General features: G+C 32.2%; 1 protein-coding gene across 1 annotated transcript; it reads right to left on the bottom strand.

The window, feature by feature from the left end:
• Nucleotides 1–5,684: 5,684 nt before the first annotated feature.
• LOC111996121 (protein phosphatase 2C 37) lies at nt 5,685–7,906 on the bottom strand. The gene is made up of 4 exons (XM_024028059.2): nt 7,291–7,906; nt 6,859–7,173; nt 6,533–6,638; nt 5,685–6,414 (listed from the first exon to the last, which is right to left on the bottom strand). The coding sequence occupies exons 1-4, from the start codon at nt 7,753–7,755 to the stop codon at nt 6,074–6,076; spliced, it is 1,227 nt and encodes a 408-aa protein (XP_023883827.1). The 5' UTR covers nt 7,756–7,906; the 3' UTR covers nt 5,685–6,073.
• Between the last annotated feature and the right edge of the window lie 12,281 nt (nt 7,907–20,187).

The raw sequence follows: 20,187 nt of genomic DNA on the forward strand, positions 1-20,187 counted from the left end.
AATCATGTGACGTACTCATATTTGATATTTCTACCATATCATAAATAATTTTGATATGTTATTATTACCATGTGCACATCACATGTTTAAATTTATTTAACCTTAACAAAAAATGCTAACACACGGTTTGATTTATTGCATATCTTAAAGTCCCAATGATTAATTATTCACATCGAAAATATAAATACTAAATTGACATTTCCATCAAACTCCAAAAATGATATTTTTAAAAGCATTTGACACTTAAAGGTCAAGTTAATCATGTAAATGGAAAAAAAATGATCATTTTGTAAACATAATCAAATTTAATGGGCCAAAATAAACAAATCTCTAACTTTAGGGATCAAATTATAAATAATAATAAATTTTAGTGGTCAAAAGTATAATTTTGTCATAAATTATTGTTCTTTAATCAATTTATTTCTTGTGGTGGTGTTGAAAGTTTTTATACCAAGATTTGAGATATGGGCCAAGCCCATCTCTAGCTTTGGGGACAAAAACCTTAACAAATAACCACCACCAAACCCCCCACCCCCCCCACACCCCCCCCCAAAAAAAAAAAAAAAAAGCCCAACGGGCTGCATTGTAATTTGTGAGTGAAATGCCATGAGTGGAAAGATTTTAGAACATTATTTCAATTCATTGGAAAAATGAGGCAGGAACCAAGAATGGGATATATTGCAGAGCCTCAACAACACGTGTGGAGTCTCCTTCAAAGAGAAAATAACAGAGCCTGTGATGCTATTCTTTCTCACACTTCAATTGATTGCTAATAATATGAAGTCATGTGTCAAAAAAAAGTGGAGGAAGGGAAAATAGTCATGGTTACTGGCTACTTATTTAGTTATCTCTGCACTAACATTATCAAATGTCAAGCAAGGTTAGCACAATAAGAATGAGGGATGAGGACCAACGCTCCACTCCTCCAATTATCACCCTTCACTCTCCTAACTTGGTTCTTGTTTTATTTTTTTGGGGATTGTTAATTCATTACTTAGGAAACAATTCTTACAGCAGTAATAACAGAGCAAATGAAAACCACATTTGTCATAGTCCTTCCTTCCAAGTTCTAATAACTTTGGTTCTTTTGCATTATATACTGATTCCCTTGTAGGTATAAGCGGTAGGAGTAAGACTAAACTTCGGTGAATTTAGAAAGATTGGGTAGATTTCGAAGCTCTAACTGAATACTAGTTGTGGGGCACAAGAATTCAGATAAAGTACTTATGCCACGTGTCGTATCCATGGCAGAGGATCCCATTATCGTGCCGAGGAGGCCACATGCTTGGACAGTAAGACCATGTCAGTGGCACATTGCCAGAAGAAGTCTTGCTGTTGAGAAAAAGTTCCGGAGAGGGGGTTAGCTTTGACATGACTGGAGGGATGGTGGCTGCCCCACATTCAATGCATCCCACCAAACCTCCTGGCTGCATTTATGTAGAGAAGACCCCTGAATAGTGCTGCCTTAGCTGTCGCAACTCACAAGAGGTTTGAGAAGGTGTCTGATGGGACAAACACTCAAGTGGTGAACTGGACGATTAACAAATGGAGGGCCAAGATGGCTTGAAGGGAGATATATAATGTAAGAGACTCTTCAATGAGGGGGGGGGGAAATCTGTAGAAAAAACACCATAGCATTAAGAACAACAACTGTAATCAAATCTAAGAGAAATATATTCAAGAGCTACTCTCCTCGGATATAGCTGAGGAAGAATTTTTGTGCACCACATTTGTCTATTCACTGTTTTTCCTTATTATTTTATTCTCTTTAGCCCATTAAGGTCGATGTCCATTTCGTTGAAGCCTAATTTTTTAGCCCACTCTTTACAAATTTATTGTATTAGGCTCTTTAGGCCTTAATCCATTCATCCTTTGGACATAAGCACCAAAGCTTGCCCCTACAATTGATGCCATCTATGAGAAGAGCTTGAGCTTTAAGGAGTCTAGCGTCCAACCATGCTAGGATTAGGGCAAAAACAAGAGGAGTTTATCGTTTCCCAATGTCAGGATCAGTTTTTCAACCTTGAGCGGAGGAGAGACCATGAGGTTAGTGTGCACACCACGCATACTAGCAGGAGCCAATCTCGAGGCGACAGTCACATCTCTCATGAGGAGAATACCAGAAGCTTGTTGTTGGAGATTGACCGTCATCACCGGAGGTTGCGCCGCAAGTGATGAAGAAGGACTCCTTCGGATTCTAACCCTTCTTTCGATGATAAGGGGGATGGCAGTTACAGGCTCAGGTCTAGGACTCCTCCTAGTGAGTCGTTTTCGTACGATGAAGACCGTCATTACAAACGAAGGAGTAAGAGTCCACCCCGCAAAGGCCTGGGCAACGATGTTATGAGCAGAGCTCTTAACCAGGTCTCTAAATCAACGTTTACGCATAGAATTGAAGGAGGAAAGCTTCCTCGGCGTTTTACTTGGCCAACGTTCACCATGTATAATGGTAGAACATACCATTAAAATAAGGAAATAGGGGTTAGCACATGAAAATTCTTGTTAGCTCATTTGTCCTCAGGAGGGAAGTTCCACTTGAATGCAGAAATCCATTTTGTAGTGAACATTATCCTCTTTATTTTTTTTTTTTTTTTAAAACAAAAACAAAAATAAAAATCCACATTAAATATAGATAGGTGATGCTATAAGCATTGTATGGAAATAAGCATTTGACAAACTAGATTCCATCGGCATCAAATTCTAGCAAGAGGCATTTCAAAGGCAAACATTTTAGCCAGAACCCCTATCATCGGATTAGATGACATTTTTCAATTGAAAATTCAAAACCAAGTAAATGGAATGTTGATTTGAGCCCCCCCCCCCTTAAAGTCTACCGTCTTTTTTTTTTTTTTCGCAAAATTTTTTATAACGGAAGAGGCAGCAAATTGTAAATAATAGATAATAAAGTAATGTTGCTAATAAACTAAAATAAGAATCAACCATAACTTGACAATTCAATAATTGTAAAATTTATTGTGTATGTAGTATTGTTCGTAACTTTAACACTTAACAGATAGTCATGTTAACTTACGAGTCTACAATGTAAAATCTCTTGAATTTCTAGTTACATTTGTTCACCTTCCTTACTGATGTATGCTACAAATTCATTATTGTTTTATCAACCGAAGTATCATGGACATCCTTTACGGTTTTGTCAAATTACTTGAACTGCAATTTGCAATGTGTATATCCAAATAATCATGTAACCATCTTTGAATTGAAATTTGAACCCATTGTGTTCGTTTTGAGATTGGGATCTCATGATTCTCATCTATGCATCAGAAAAAAGGCTAACAAAATCGACCCAGATGCTTGTCACATACTATTTGTGCTTGATGACTCCAAGCATGTGATTTTTATTGAGTATTTTGGACTAGGCCCAAAGGCCCCAAAAATATTCAACCATAACCATAAAATTCTAATAGGTAGCTGGTGTCAATGTCATTATTTGGGACGTGTTGGCTACTAGAAAGAGCATTATTTCGTGGTGGACTATAAACAGTTATATACTATACCTTTTCATTTATTTACTAGTAAAATTTGCATCAAATAACAAGATATGTTTTTTAATGAGGATGCAATTAGATAGTCAAAAGCAGTGTTGAGTTGACCGGTACAAATTATACTTACTCTTCCTTAATTGATAGGGACCAGAAACTAATTTCTGACTATGTACGGGTTGGCTCACAATGTAAGTTTCTCATTTTTTTATTAGTATTAATTATTCTTAAGAATCACTTATGAAAATCACGATCTAATCAATCATCAATGTCTTTCATCATTGTTACCATTATGTTAGGTCCCCTTTGTCAATGTGAAGCTATTTTCAAAGAAAAGCAACACAAGAACTTTCTTTTAGTTTTTAACTTCTTAATTCATATATTTGTCTATATATAATTTTTAAATATGTTCATAATAAGTAAATCCAGTACTCGCAAATGGATACGTTGTATTTTCACCAAAGGTACCGTGCTCAATGGCTTTTTAAAAAAGCTATATAGATGTAAGTTTTAATTAACTTAATCAGTAAAATATTCCTCCTCAAAATAAATAGTAAAAATATTTATCAAAATTTAAAGTTCAAATCCTACATTAATTTAACAATAAATAACGATTATCAACAACGGCCGTTGAGAGAACCAACCGTTTGGCAAGTGTCTTTATCCCTAAAATAATGCGAAAATTCATCTAGTTAGTGTTAATTTGGATTGCGCTGAAAATAAAATTTAACGCATTTGCATTTTAAATAGTAAATTTTGTACATTGTTTATAAGACCTACAAATATATAATTCAATAAAATTTTCATTAAAATTAGATTCTACAATACTATTTATACATTTAAAAATTATTTTATTTTCAATTTTTTACTTTCAAGTTTCAACTATAAACAAGATCCAAACAAATCCTTACTCCATATACAGCAAACGACTTTCTTGTTCGGGTACATCAAACAAAACTTTTGAATACCCAACTTAGAAAGAAAAGTAGGGAATAAATAATTAAAGAGGAACAAATTTACTCGATGTTCCTATTGGTCCACGATGGAGGTGTCAACATCAAATCTAACCAAATCTAGTCCAGCAGGGTGACGTTGATGCCATAACCGAGACCAAATGCTACGTGTTTGCCTCTGATTATAGGAGTTGGTGAGCCCCTCAAGAAGCTGTCGAGGAATTCGAATAAAAATGGTGGAACCTCTATAAAAATCCCCCCCTAAAATCTACGAATATCTGTTTGTGAAATTATGATTTTATGAAAGGGAAGCTTATGTTTATCCCATCCACGCCATATTGGGTCCCAAAAACCCAATGACAGTGCTGTCTATTTAGGAACTTTAACCTTTACTGCCAGTGGATTCAAGCAGGCAAGCACATGTATAATCTTGATGCAATTTAAGTTAGATCGACTTTGATTTTGTGTAAAGAGTTAGATTAAAGTTTAACCTATAAATTTCAGTTAATTTAACTAATAAAATCATACTAAAAATTAATTAATATTTTAATTTGACGATAAAAAACAAACGTCAAGAGCGGACAATTTCAACCCCTTTAGCTAAAGAAGGATACAGCAGAATTGGAATTTATTGGTTAGGGGGACGAAAGTGATGATGATAATGGAAAAATAGACAAGCTCTTACGAGGGGTACAAAGAAACATTGAGCTTTAAAGGAAGCCAATATGTAACATTAATATATAATTTTGAAATTTGGGAAGCCATGTATATAGCATAAACATAATCTGATATAATGCAGGGCACACCGTTCCGTTCTCCTCCATCAAAATTTCCTCTAATCATCTCTAAATTGATTCTCTAAATGTAAGTCTGCTTGGACCAGCTTATTTCAATTAACTTATTTTACTTATTTCTTATATGTAACTTCTTAAAAGTCCACTTCAAAAAGTAATTTGTCAAAACTTAGTATAAAAGAAATTAGAGCATGCCCACTTTTCATAGTTTTTATGATCATTCAAGGGAGACTAGCATGTAGCTGAATAGACACATTCTCATAAACAAAATGCTTGAAAGTGAGAAAAGATTCAACCGGCAAAACATGTTATAATCATTTCTATAAAAATATATATATATAAACCCATTTAAATATACAACACTCAGTTTCTTTATGACGTCCCCTCTTCCCGTTTGTGTTAAACCAAAAAAACATAATATAAACCAAGAGAGATAATAAATAAAATAATTCTAAAATTCTATTTGGGGACAAAGAAGTTCCATTGTTATACATCATTCACAATTTAGGCTCATCTTCCCCCCTCTACAATGTGTCTCTCACATCGCTTTGAAATTATAATATATCCCAACATTAAATAAAAATTAAAAAAAAACAAATAAATGAAAAAGAAAGAAATAACATTTTTATATATAATTTTTTTTTCTTTGAAAAAAAAACCTAAAAATTACAATTAATGGCAGAACTCAACTATTATCGTAGCCTTTTTTTTTTTTTTTTTTAACTTTTCTTTTCTTTTTTTTTTTTTTTTTTTTTTTTTTTTTAACTTTTCTTTTCTTTTTCTTTTGAGCAAAGATTGGTTTTATGTATTCTATAATCGAAAAGGGTTATAGGTGATGATTTCTTCTCAAATCAACAACAACAACGCTTACGTTGTCCGTACTATGCCTAGCCAAGGCCAACTTGGTTAACAGAATAGACGCCTCGGAGCAAGCCTTGTCGGAGCTCTCCGACGCGGCGCCGACATCCGCGTTGCTTTCCGGCGACATGGGCGGCGAGGGCGGTTTCTGCGATCGCAAGCAATTGCGCGCCACACCGCAAGCGATGTCGTTTGACACCACATCCCAAAGCCCATCGCTCGCCAGGATTAGACACTCATCCTCAGCCGTCCGATCCGTTATCGTCACCTCCGGTTCCGATATCACGTACGGTTTCAAATAATTGTCACCTAAATATAAACATAGAATCATTTAATTAGTAATAGAATTGTTATCATTAAACTCGGCGAAGCTAATTAATATAGTACAAAATAGTGAAATTACTCTTCTATCCTAGAATTCACGTACCGATTGCCCTGGACATAGCCAAGACTCCTAGGACTCGAGGGCCATCCCAGTAAATAACGCGACCACCAGCTTCTTGGATCCGAACCAACTCGTCGGGTCGGTCGGGCTGTAAATTAAAAAAAAAACGGAGACACGTCAGAAATGCATTAAAAGGTGGCGCGTGTACACCACGCCCAACCGCGATTTGATTATAGACGCGTGAAAGGACGCGCTAAAAGTTTCATTGAACTTGTCCCAAAAACACATGTTGCCGCAGTTTAAGGTTTTTTTTTAAGTTTTTAATAAGATCTCGAAAACAGAGCACAAAAACGAGAGATTTTTGTTACCTTGTGATCAACGGAGAGAGGGACAGCGACGCCGTTTCGGCAAAGCACGGCGCGAGAGTCGCCGCAGTTAGAGACGACGATCTTCTCCGGAGTCACGACGGCGACCACGGCGGTGGATCCAACGGCGTCGCACTGCGGAGTCTGAGGGTCGCACCTGCAATTCGAGCCCATGACGGGCCCACTAGATTCCTGAACCTCCTTGTCCATCCGATCAAAGCTCTTCTCCATCGTCACCTTCCACTCCACTCCTTCACCTTTACCTTCCACCTCTTCCTTCACCATCTCATGTAACCTGTCCTTACACTTCATAGCAACCTTCAAAAACAAAAACCAAAAAAAAATAAATAATAACCGTTAGAATACAATTCAAAAAACTGCGTCGTTATTAGCTTTTATTATATCAGAGAGATCTGAGGGTTCAAATATAATTACATGAGAGCAACCATGGCCGTCGAAAACGCCGAAGAAGTGGGACTTATTTGAGAAAGAACCGTGGACTGAAACAGCGTCTTCCATGTCTCTTCTCCGTCCACAAACGGAGGTTACTCCATACTTAGGGCAAACTACTTGCACCACTTCATTGTTCACCTCCAAAGGCTTCGAGTTCTCACGGGAATTCTGTTCTTGATTCTTATGCAAAAACACCTCGCTTTCCTCTTCTCGTTTCCCGTCGCTCAATACAACGGCGTTTGCGCTCCCCTTTTCGTAGCCTCGCGGCGGAGCAACTAGCTTCTGGCGTTTCCTACCAGGACTAGCCAGTGTCTGCGGCGCCGCGTCAGCCATCAGCTTCAAAGGGACGAGCTGTTCCACTCTCCTCCGCCTCGAAGCTCGAGAGCTCGGCTCAATCGCAGCCGTTGCTTCTCCTTCTCCCACAACTCCACAGCAAATCCCAGCCATTGAAATTTTTTTCTCAAGAACTACGAAATAGGAAAAAGTAGAGAGAAATGAAGGATCTTTAGTCACGCTCTAGAGGACCCATTAAATGGTTATCCCACTGAAGCTTTTTCTACCACAGAGAGAGAGTGTGTGTGTTTTTGAGGGAAGAAAGAAGAGGAACAAAGAAACACTTCGCTATATCACACGTGCTGGGGGCCCACAATTAATCACGGGCAGGCTGCCCGTCACCGTCCCGGGCAGCGATCCTACGTTATACAGTTGGTATGACGTCGAACTACTGAATACTATAAGGGATCATCTCCACCGTCCATCTTTCTCTCCTCTTTTTATGTCCCAACACGTGTGCTTTCTTTTGGGACCCTAACCATACGTGGCCCAATGAGATTGCAACGCGCGTAGTGGAAACGACCTGCCTTTTCTGACACGCATGTGGTTCTTAATATACCCTCCTCCTCCCTCTCTCTCTCTCTTACTTTTTGAGTCTCCCCCGCCAATATTTATTTATTTTTTTCACCTTTCCCATTATTAAACAAACACACATCTCTGAGGATATCACCACGTGGCGTGATCGTGGGACACGAGATTCCGGGCTTGCTTCCACTTCACCACGCCCCTCACCGCGAGTACTCAACACCCCCTGCCTAATCTATGCTCTTGCTCTCATTTAATTTGCCCCCATTAGGTATAATAAAGTTGTAGCTCAACTAGATATTACTTGTTTTGCATTTCCAATTTTATGGAAGACGTTTAGAATTTACTTCCTCCCATTTTCAAATTGTGATTTATACATTGTAAGTTATAATTGTGTAAAGTATTTTCAATAGTGATATCTAGAATTTAATTTCTTTACCTCCAACTAGGCAACTATTAATGTATAATAATAAATAAAATAAGTAACAAAAGTTCGATAAGTTGTTAACTTGTAATTGTGTTGAGTGATTATCATTTTCTTACAACACATGACTATCATTTCTTTGTACCGAGGATTCCATTTATCATGAATTTTGTAGTTCAGTGGCATGATTTATTCATACTTATTAGGGGAAAAAAATAAGTGAATCTTCTTTCTTTCATTTTCATCCAAAAACAATAATAACAATAATAAAAACAAAAAACTTGCCCATTATATTAAATATTTTTTTTAAGTTTTATTTGGCCAAAACAAAACTTCTCACATTTCTAAGAGAATCTTCAACAAAAATTCAAACCCAAAATTCTCTATAATTTAGAGAGTAAACCCATAAATTGTTGTTCCAATAGCCTCTCTAAAAAACAAATAGTTTTTTTGCTAATGAAGAGCCACTCCATTGGTTTGGTGAGTACTATTCATTAGCAAAAACATTAAACCGGAATAACAATTCTTACACAACAAATTAATATATTCAAATTTATCTCAAGTTCTCAATGGCTACAAATTGAACGGAAGTCCTCTCTCTCTCAAATGAATCTAAATGGAAATAAACAATCAAAGAACAACACAATATTGCTCTCAATAAACCAATTAAATCATAAAAATTATTAAAATTTAAAAAAAAATATTGCTCTCAACACAATATTGCGAATGAAACATATATGGTATGTTTTCTTAAGCACAAACGTGTGGTTTAAATGATAAGTTTTCTCTTGTAAAAAAAAAATGATAATTTTAATTTTATTTTATTACAAATTAATGATAAAAGTTTTTACTAAAAAAAATAATGGTAAGTTGTTTTATGAAAATTAATAATAAGTTAATGAATAATAATAACCATTAGATAAGTTGTTATTGATTTGAAAAATAATTTAATATATTTATTATTACAATAAAAATTTATTCATGCAATAATATTGACTTTGTATTTTACTGTTCAAAAAATCATTTATTAGTTGACTGAATATTTTGAATTTGAACAACATTAATGGGGAAAAAATAGTCTCGAATAAACAGAAAATAAAATTGAATCATTCAGTTGATAAAAATAATTATTGACTCTTATAAATTTGTACGATAATATTGGAAATTTTGGTTATCATCGTCAAATAATAAAAATGACTTTTATTATTAAAAAAATGATAAAGAAGTTGAATATAAAGTCAGCCGATTAAATGGATGCTTGCCATAATTAGAAAATATTTAAAGAGACTTTTGTATACCAATTTAACAACTTCGATATTTAAGTTATAAATATCTATAGGGTAAAAGTTAACAAATGTCTTAAGGGTATTGATTTTTTTTTTTTTTTAAATAGTCACGTTAAGAAAATCTATTAACATAACCCTACCAATAATAAGGCAAAAAAAAAAAAAAATCAACAAAATATAATAGGGTCTCATACTTGTCCTTTATCGGGATTCCTCCTTATGTGAGTTTGTTTGTAAAACGTTTTCTTGGTTTTAGTCACTTTCATTCGTGGCTGAATAGTTTCCCCCCAATTATGTTTGTGATTTTTTTTTTCATGCAATCGTTGCTTTCTAGAATCAGTGATGTCTTTCTAATTGTGTTTGTAATAAACTCTTTTGCTGGTCACTAAGGTCTATTTATCTTACTACTGACGTGACATCAATGATCTCTTTCTAATTGTGGTATGTTTTAATTTTCCATGTCAATTAGGAATTTTGAAATTATGACTACCACATTAGGGAAAACCAAAAAAAAAGAAAGTTGAAGGAAAGAAAGATTATGAATGAAAAAAAAAATGATGGTTTTAAATACATACGATAAAATAATATTTTATTACGTGGCCCTCTATCACTAAATAATCAATACTTTAGTTATTGTCATGCAAAAATTCAAAATAAAATTACACATTAATATATTATGTAAGTTCTTGACAATGCAACGCACTGACCTTTACAATATATCAAGAAGTCAAGAACCTTTTTATCTAATGACACCTATGTTTTTCATGGGAGAGAATCAGATTCAATCCCCAGATACAAAGTTACATCCAATTACTACAATAAATTTAAAATTGAATATTTAATAATGAGTTGTACTTCACAATTTTGGAAGAAAATTTACACTTATCATGCGGATTGTTACATGTAGAGGTGTTCGCGGTGCGGTGTGATGCGATTTTGAGCTATTTTTAGCACCATACTTTGCAATGCGGTTTAACTAAAATTATAATTGCAACGCACCTTATTTTTGCGGTCATATGTGCAGTGTGGTGCGATTTAAAGTTTAGCCAAAACAATAACCATACCGCATCTCATTTTTGCGGTCACATGTGCGATGCTATGCATAAGATGCAGTTTGAAATCAGTATATTTTTCAGATTTTGGGCTTTTCCTATCCAGCCCAAAACTAGTTTTTCTCTTTTTTTTGGGCCAAGCTTTAAATTATTGAACTAGTTTTTCTTTATTTTGGGTTGACTTTTTTAGTCAACACTTGCTAGGACTATCAAACTATTTTTATTTTTTCTGGTTGAAAACTAGGGTTATTAAACTATTAATAATATATTTAATATTAAAAATAAATAAATGTATTAATATATAAAGAGGGTGTGGTGCGGTGCGGTTTATATGGTTTTCTTATTATAAAACCACAAACCGCACTACACCATGCGGTGTGGTTCGGTACGGTGCATTATTACTTGCAGTGCAGTGCCATTATGCCATTTTGTAAGTGGTTTTGGTGCGATTTTTGCGGTTTGTGCTGTTTAGGTGGTTTGGTGAACACCCCTAGTTACCTGCACAACAAATTTAAAATAATTTGTATGTTTTTTTGTTGAGATTTACATGTCTTGCATGAGTTTAAACTTTTTTTTTATGGAATTACTCACAAGTTATCTCTTCAACAAGTTGTAAACAACAATTATGTTCTTAGATTTATTGTTTTCAACAAATTATTGAAAAAGCTATGCTCTTATAAAATCACATAGAAATTCTATAAACACAATTAAATTTTATAATATTTTTATAACACGTTTGTTTTTAATTGTAGTGGGTGTCAATCTAATATTTTGTTATTTGATCCAGTTAAAGGATGCTCGAGCATTAGTTAATTGACCAATTTAAAAAAGTTTCAATAGCATTTTTATGGAAAATATAAAAAATTGTTAAAAAAAAAAAAGTAGATATTTTTTGCATTCTCATAAAATTGTTCTAAAAATATTTTATAAACCAATATCCCTAGGGGCCATTTGGTTCGCTATGTTTTGCCCTTGATGTGATACACATTATTATTATTATTATTATTTTCGCTATGTTCGCTATGTTTTGCACATTACTTAGTAATGTGCATCACATTACTATAATTTGAATTAAGATTTTTAGTTTATTTTATGTTTTATAATATTATCATAATCTAAAATTACAAAATATATCGCATCACCCTAATCTTATTATTTTTCTAAATAATAAATTATTATATTGAGATTATAATAATATAACTTTATGATATAATGTAACATCGCAACAAATTAGACGCGCTGAAAGCAATAGTTAACTTCTCCTTTTGTTATTCTACTTTGACTTTATTATTGTAAAATCTTATGATCTCCAACTCAATTCCATATATACTCATAATAATAGCACAAATTGAGTAATTAGTGTGGGAGCGTGATATTGGGTGCGTGTGAATAAGGGAGAGATGATGAGCTTTTGTGTGATTGCTCCATCCAGTTGTCCAATGAAAGTGGCTACGTAAGAAGGAGAGATTGGGACACGTGTGGGACCACATGTCAAGGTCGATTGAAGCTGCCGCCGAATATCTGAGCTTCGCTTGGCTCTTTGCTCGACACCTGTCCTGATACTGACGTGGAGTTGAAGCTGCACCCCTCGTTCCTCGCGCGGAACACACGTTTCTACCACTAAAATAAACAACCCTCTCCTCTCCCCTCTCTTTCTCTCTCTCCCAAATTATAATTTTATGCCGTCCCTTTACATCAATTTTACCAAACCACAAAATTGCATCTTCTACTCCCCACAAGTTTGTGAAATTGAAACTAGCCCATGAATTGTTTTTTCAATTTAAGCTGGGTTTGGATAGTGCATCTGCCTCTTTTTTTTTTTTTTTCTTTTTTTTTTGCTGATATCTTTGTACTATTTACAGGACTTGCAAATACAAGTACAGAAAAATACAAATATAACTTTAAAATTAGGTCTCACGGTATTATTTACATATTTAAAAATTATTTTACTATAGTATTTTCAGTTTTCAGTAATAAGTAGTATCCAAACAAACCTTTATTTGACTATCATCTATGATTTTAAAATCCAAAACGATAATAGAACAGAAAACGTTCCCAATTCTTAAGTTTTATCGATTTTTGATTGGTTTTTACAAGACAGAATTTGGGTCCAGTTTAGTTTTTAAAACTATGCTCCCATCACACTTCCACTATTTATTTATTTATAGTTTAATTGTCATTTTAATCCCTAATTTTTATAGTGTTTCAAAATAATTTTTAATGTTATAAATGCATCAGTTTAGTCTTTAATTCTGTTGGTATTATATCAAAATAGTCTTTAATCTTTTAGTCGTTTGCAAGAGAGTCAATCTCGTACCGGATGTTATACAGATTTGACTAGTAGAACGATATATTTCGGTACCAGCCAATACCAGTATACCATTTTAGATTTACAGTTATTTTTTCTTGCCATTGAATCATTTTTGGAACTTGAACTTTAGCATCAGGAGTTGAACATGTGATTAACATTGTTTTACCAAAGGGTTCTCTATGATTCTTAGCACCAAGATTTAACTGAGTACCCAAAAGTCTGTAATAAATACGATAAATCAAAGCAAAAGGTTTACTACCTTCTTCCATTTGCTAACCAGATGAAGCAATATTATAAATATAAAAGTTTACCATAAAACATTACTTCAATTCAAAACAAATTATTCATGGTTTAGACTTTAGTATCAATTAAAAGAAAAAAAAATAATATAAAAAATAGAAAACTTAATTGTTCATTACATACTAAGAAAACAAATAATACTAATAAGTTATAATTCTGCCTTACAAAAATTCAAAAATTACAAAACTAAAAAAAAAAAAAAAAAACTTTTTTGTATGGGCCGATACACTTGATTTCAATCGATAATGCTCGAAATCAGCCAATATTTAAATAGGTATAAAACGTTGACGTTTCGATACCGGTATATGTACCGATATGATATCAACCACCTTAATCTTTTGGTATTATGTTTTTTTTAATATCTTATTCTAGATTAGGTATCAGATTATTATTTTGTCAATAAAAGTTTCAAAATTATAAAGTTGTTATAATACGAAACCTTTATCAGTCTCCGTAATTCACTCATTCTAAATAATAACGAGCCGAGAAAAACAAAAATCAATTATTAATAAACTTTATGTTTCATTCAGGGGTATGTTCATCATTTTGTTAGCCATCAAATAGAGAAGGTAGAGACTAGAGAGATAATCATTCAGAGAGAGAAAGCTTTAGCTGGAACTTAGAGTACGAAAGTGATTGCACGGAAATCAAAGATGTTTACCTCCGTGAAACAAAAAGTTTTATCAAATGCTTTTCCTTTTTTCTCTTTATATTGCTGTTTTAAAAAAATAAAAATAAATGCGACAAAAAATCAAAAATAAAAGAAGGTAGCTTGGCATAATTAACACACAAACAAAGGCCCTACTAAACCCCAAAAAATGTTAATGAGAATTGGGAAAAAAATGTATAATTATAACTTAAAAAGGAGAAAAAAAAAAATACTCACAAGGCCTTTAAAGTTTATTGATAAATTAAAACATGAGATCCAATCCAAAATTTGGTATAAACTATGGGCTTTTATATATATATACTACATCTTTATATTTTAAAGAAATAAGTTTTTTTTTTTTCTTTTTTGTTTCTTTTTTTTTTTTTTTTTTGGGATAGGTAGATGGTGGGTAATGGTGAGGTGGTGTTCAAATCACATGTATAGAACATTACAAAAGATATCATTAACAATGGACAATCACTTGAACACCACAAGAAGAATTTGGTTAAAGTGGGAAAGTGATTGCTAGAAATTCAAAGATGACTACCTCCATAAAACACAAAGTTTTGTCAAGGGTCTCCCATTTCTCTCTACATAATGGAAATGAATAACAAAGATGGACAAAGACTTCAAATTGTAACAATCTCATAAGCTTTGGACTTTAATTAAGAAAATTAAAAACTTGTAATCCAAACTAAAACATAATAACTCTAGACTTTTTATGTTTTTTTTTTTTTTTTAACAAATAATGGTACTTAAAAAAATGAGATAAAAAAACAATTTTTTTTAAAAGGCAAACCAAACAAGACAATCTACAATTGCTTTATCCAAAAAAAGTATTCACCCAACAAACTTCTAAATCATTTTTAAAGTCTAAACAATTCAAATGGGGTCTGGTCGATGATTATATCTCCTCAAAAACATAATGTAGGTCACGCATGGGAATTAATCAAAGAAGATAGGTTGACAACTTCACAATTCACATAGGTAAATATGGGTATGCATCGTTCCGTTATTTTGATAATCATATAAATTATAAATTAAACTGTCATAATTTGATTGAACAAGTGATATAAAATTAAATAAAACGATAGTACGTATATCAGTACGTATCATTGTCCAAATACTAACATAATGTTCTTAATACTAACATAATGTTCTTAAATTGAAAGGTTACTAAACATGAGATTCTAGAAATTGTGTAGCTATTATTACAGTTAACCTTGCAACTCGAACATTTTCTTCCTAAACTCTTAAGCATATTATGTATGAGGAATAAAAGAAGTGTTAGTTAAGATATAAGACTCTTGACATCATAAAATAATTGATGATAATAATTAAAAAGAATTTTCCATGAGATAATAAGAAACCACGCAATGTAAATACATTTCTTATATCCTTGAAAAGGAATAAGTGTTGCATAAAGATGATAAGAAAGGTGTGTTTGACTAATAGGATGCACATGACATCAATAACTTGTTAAAGTCGTAGACATTAGAAATGAAACCGATAAAGAATCTATAAATTAATTATAAATGGAAAAATTCAACAAGGATGGTGTCAACTCAGTGTCGATCTGTCTTTATTTTTAAGTTTAAACTAATTTGTTTGCTAAGTATTTTGACTCGAGGTGGAGTTTGTATCAAGTTCAATGGAAAATGCGTTCAAGGATCAAGTTTTTCGTTATTGCTTCAATTAATAGGAATTAAGCCAAAGTGTGATAATGCATATATAATTGAATTTGATCATAGGTTTTGGAATTATCCGTAAGCTGCATGAATAAAATAACTCGAACAAAACAATCAAGTGCACAACAAAATCGAACACAAAACTAAAGAGTTGAAATAAACGTACATGCATTAACAGAATTAAGCAACTACAATCGAGGCTAAATTAAAATTATAAAAATTATTAAAAAAAGAAAAAGGTCGTTCTCTGCCATCTATCAGTTAAAGACTCAAAACACTTCAAAAATTTTTACAACAATTATTAAAATATATATATATATATATATTATATACTTTTGTTTTAATTTTATAGTTATAACTTATCAGTTAAAGACTCAAAACACTTCAAAAATTTTTACAACAATTATTAAAATATATATATATATATATATTATATACTTTTGTTTTAATTTTATAGTTATAACTAAGGTTGTCAAAATTGGGATCCTACGTAGAATCACGGGATGCAGGATCAAATCGTGGATCATAAAATCCTATATATTTTCAGATTTAAAGCAAAAAACATATTGATAATGACTTTGTATGCTGAATAATCACATAAATTGTGAATTTATTCATAAAAAAAATAAAGATTTGCATCATATGATGTAATTTGCACGTCATACATCGCTATATTTATACTAACGAAACAAATATATTTAAGTTTTAACCCAATGTATCTAAAAAGTTCAATAAATATTTAATTAGTAACCAAATACCAAAATATTTGTCAACACATATGGAAATATTTTCCAAGTTCTAAGTTCCAGGTTCCAAATTTAAAATCCAAAATAAATTATCAAATGGAAACTAACTAACTAAAATATGAAATCCAAAAGCAAGATTAATATTAAGGTGAAGTGAACATTTTTAATTATTCCCATTCTAGAGTTTTAATAACCACCATTCTAATCATCATCATCTATGTAGACATTGTTTATTCGTATACTAGAGCTATAAAGGAGATCAAGATACAACTACACACTCAACTATTCAAGTTATACCACTCAACAACAATTATAGAGCATGCTAAAAAAAATCAGTCAATCAATCAATATACAAATACAAGCATACTAATAAAATTATATAAGGTCATGTTAACGAGTGCCCTTAAGGTATTGGATAACAATCCAGTTAAAGAAAGTTTTGATGGGAAAAGGAAAAAAAAAAAAAAAGCAATTAATATTTTGACAGTTTTTTTATTTCTCATAAAAGTAATGTCAAAACTTTCCTAAAATGAATTGTTAACCAATGCCCTAAGGGCACTCGTTAGCAATTTCCAATTATATATAAGAATTTTTTTTTAGTAATATTATAACATAAATTAGTTTATTGATCAAACAAATTTAACAACATTATAGCTTAAATTTCGCAAAGCCAATATAAATTCTTCATTTAGAAATGATGAAGCATTCCTTTATTTTGATTACAAGTGAACTAGAAACTATAAAACATTAGTTTAGGTTAACGTAATTTTATAAATAAAAAATAAAAAGTCAAACCATCACAACATAGAAAAATAAAAACCCTTAAAACTTCATTAAAACCAAAAATTTATCCCATAAAAATAAATAAATAAAAACCAAAAACTGATGTTTTGGTAGGATTAGTAGAATCAGTAGGATCCCATACGATTCTACACAATTCTATATACAATCCTATCATTTTTACGATTTTAAACGTTTTGATAAGGTAGAATCGTAAAATCGTGCGATTCTATAATCCAGATCGCGAATGGTTACAAGTTACAACAATAGAGAATGAGATTCAAATCATTTCAGTATTATTTTTTTATATAAAAGAAACCAAAGATGATAGATAAATGTCACTAAATTATAAGACTTCTTACAATTGATAATTGACGCTATTAAAATATCTCGACTTCGTGTGGTCCATAAATATCTTCTTCTTTTTTTGGCAGAACAAGGTATATTAAATAGAGGAGAAAAAGGAACCTACACATTGTTCCACATCCCCCACAAGATTCAAAGGATTAACTGCAGCGATTGAGACATTTCCTTCAAAGTCACAACTTAGAAGAAGCATAGCAAGTTGCTAAATTATAGAAGAAAAGTCTGATTTTTCTAGGGATAAAATGCATTTCAAGAATAGAAATAAGGGGAGTTTATATCTTTATTTTTATTTTTTGATAAGAAGGGGGGTTTATATTTAATAACAAAAGTAGTTGGAATTATATTCCGTATAGGGTGAATGCCAAGCTAGAAACCGGGTCCATATAATTATGGAAGTGACTCCTTCCAATATTGATAAAGGAGAGGCTTGAGTTCAGTACTCATGTGCACGTATTAGCATTCTACCAAATTCAATACAAAAGAGCAGTGTATTCAAACCAGTTACATGATAATTAAAGCCTGACTCCACAACTTTCATGACAACAAACAATGTGCTGATACTCTGGTCCACACTGGATCGCTAGGAGGGTAGTGTTCCTCCACCAAGCTTATAATAGAAGTGAAAGTCTACCACTTTGATCACAATTCTAACATATTAGTATACGTGGTGAAATAAAAATGGTCGATTTATTGCTCAAGTTGAATACTTTGACAAATTGTGATAAATGATTATTGATATGATCATAAAATAACTGATAGTATAATAATTCTAAAACCATTTTCACAAAAAAAAAAAAAAAAATTCTAAAACCACAACCTTCAATTCGATGATATCAATTTTGTTTACAACTATGTTACGTGCAATTTTAGATGAACTCACTTTTTCTTCGTTGACAAGTTGTGACATAAAAGAAATTGGTAGATATTATTATCATATAGTATAAACCGAAAGGGATAATGATTCATGAGCCACGTTATAAGCCTAAGCTGTCAAGCAACACTCGCACCTCCTCTCTCTGCATGAGGTGACGTAAATAACCACGTGACACGTGACGCAGAAACCAGAGAGTCGAGTCAGTACCCAACCCTTGTAGTTACTTTTTTATGAATGTATGAACTAGAGTTTTAAAGTCCACCTCTTTGAGGTTAAAAAAGCCCATTGAAATCTTGCTTTGTTTTCTCACAACGTTGGAAAGGAGTGTATTGATTAAATATACAGAGAGGAGTACGTGACAGTGATGGTTAATGGTGGACACGTAGAAAGACAAGCGTGAAGGCGAGAGAGAGAGAAAGAGAGAGTTCAAAAAGTTCAAAGTCCGCGACACGAGGCTTTCCGGGACTTCTTTGCCTACGTTATTTCAACACCTACTCATTATTATTTATTAATTTTTTAGAAAGTTTTAATTTATGATATTTGTTTTTGATAATATATTTATTTCATTGTATTAAGACATAATCGGTTTATGATATAAGTAAAGATTAAATTTGAGATCTTTTATTCAATTATAAAAAATTTTACCAATTAAAATAACTGAAATTTGCTCATTTATTATTAATTTAAGTTAAGTTTGTTGGTGAACATATGCTATTTTATGTTATTTTTGGTTAGGTATGGTCCACAGTTAGATATTTTTATGGTGCAGCTGTATGGTACCTTTTTTATTAGTACGTTTTTTGGTCATTTTTTTATTTGAAAAGAAAAAAAAAATGTGTGGGGAGTTTTGAGTTCATACATGCATAAAAAAAATCAATTATTTTATGAGACAGTTTTGTAATTTCACACATATCTATCGTACCATGTATAGATTTTTCTGATAAAGATTTTACATGTTGTGAGAAAGAGGTCTTATGAAATACCTTCTCGTTTAATAATTATGAACTAGAGTTTTAAAGTCCACCTCTTTGAGGTTAAAAAAGCCCATTGAAATCTTGCTTTGTTTTCTCACAACGTTGGAAAGGAGTGTATTGATTAAATATACAGAGAGGAGTACGTGACAGTGATGGTTAATGGTGGACACGTAGAAAGACAAGCGTGAAGGCGAGAGAGAGAGAAAGAGAGAGTTCAAAAAGTTCAAAGTCCGCGACACGAGGCTTTCCGGGACTTCTTTGCCTACGTTATTTCAACACCTACTCATTATTATTTATTAATTTTTTAGAAAGTTTTAATTTATGATATTTGTTTTTGATAATATATTTATTTCATTGTATTAAGACATAATCGGTTTATGATATAAGTAAAGATTAAATTTGAGATCTTTTATTCAATTATAAAAAATTTTACCAATTAAAATAACTGAAATTTGCTCATTTATTATTAATTTAAGTTAAGTTTGTTGGTGAACATATGCTATTTTATGTTATTTTTGGTTAGGTATGGTCCACAGTTAGATATTTTTATGGTGCAGCTGTATGGTACCTT

The sequence above is a fragment of the Quercus suber genome, unplaced genomic scaffold, assembly GCF_002906115.3.
Source record: "Quercus suber isolate HL8 unplaced genomic scaffold, Cork oak 2.0 scaffold_594, whole genome shotgun sequence".
NCBI lineage: Eukaryota > Viridiplantae > Streptophyta > Magnoliopsida > Fagales > Fagaceae > Quercus > Quercus suber.

Excerpts from the sequence above, each read along its gene's own strand:
- LOC111996121 (XM_024028059.2), bottom strand. The coding sequence starts at position 7,755 with ATGGCTGGGATTTGCTGTGGAGTTGTGGGAGAAGGAGAAGCAACGGCT. Across the intron at positions 6,639-6,858 it reads CTCTCTCCGTTGATCACAAG|CCCGACCGACCCGACGAGTT; the intron begins GTAACAAAAATC and ends TTTAATTTACAG. Across the intron at positions 6,415-6,532 it reads GGCTATGTCCAGGGCAATCG|GTGACAATTATTTGAAACCG; the intron begins GTACGTGAATTC and ends GTTTATATTTAG.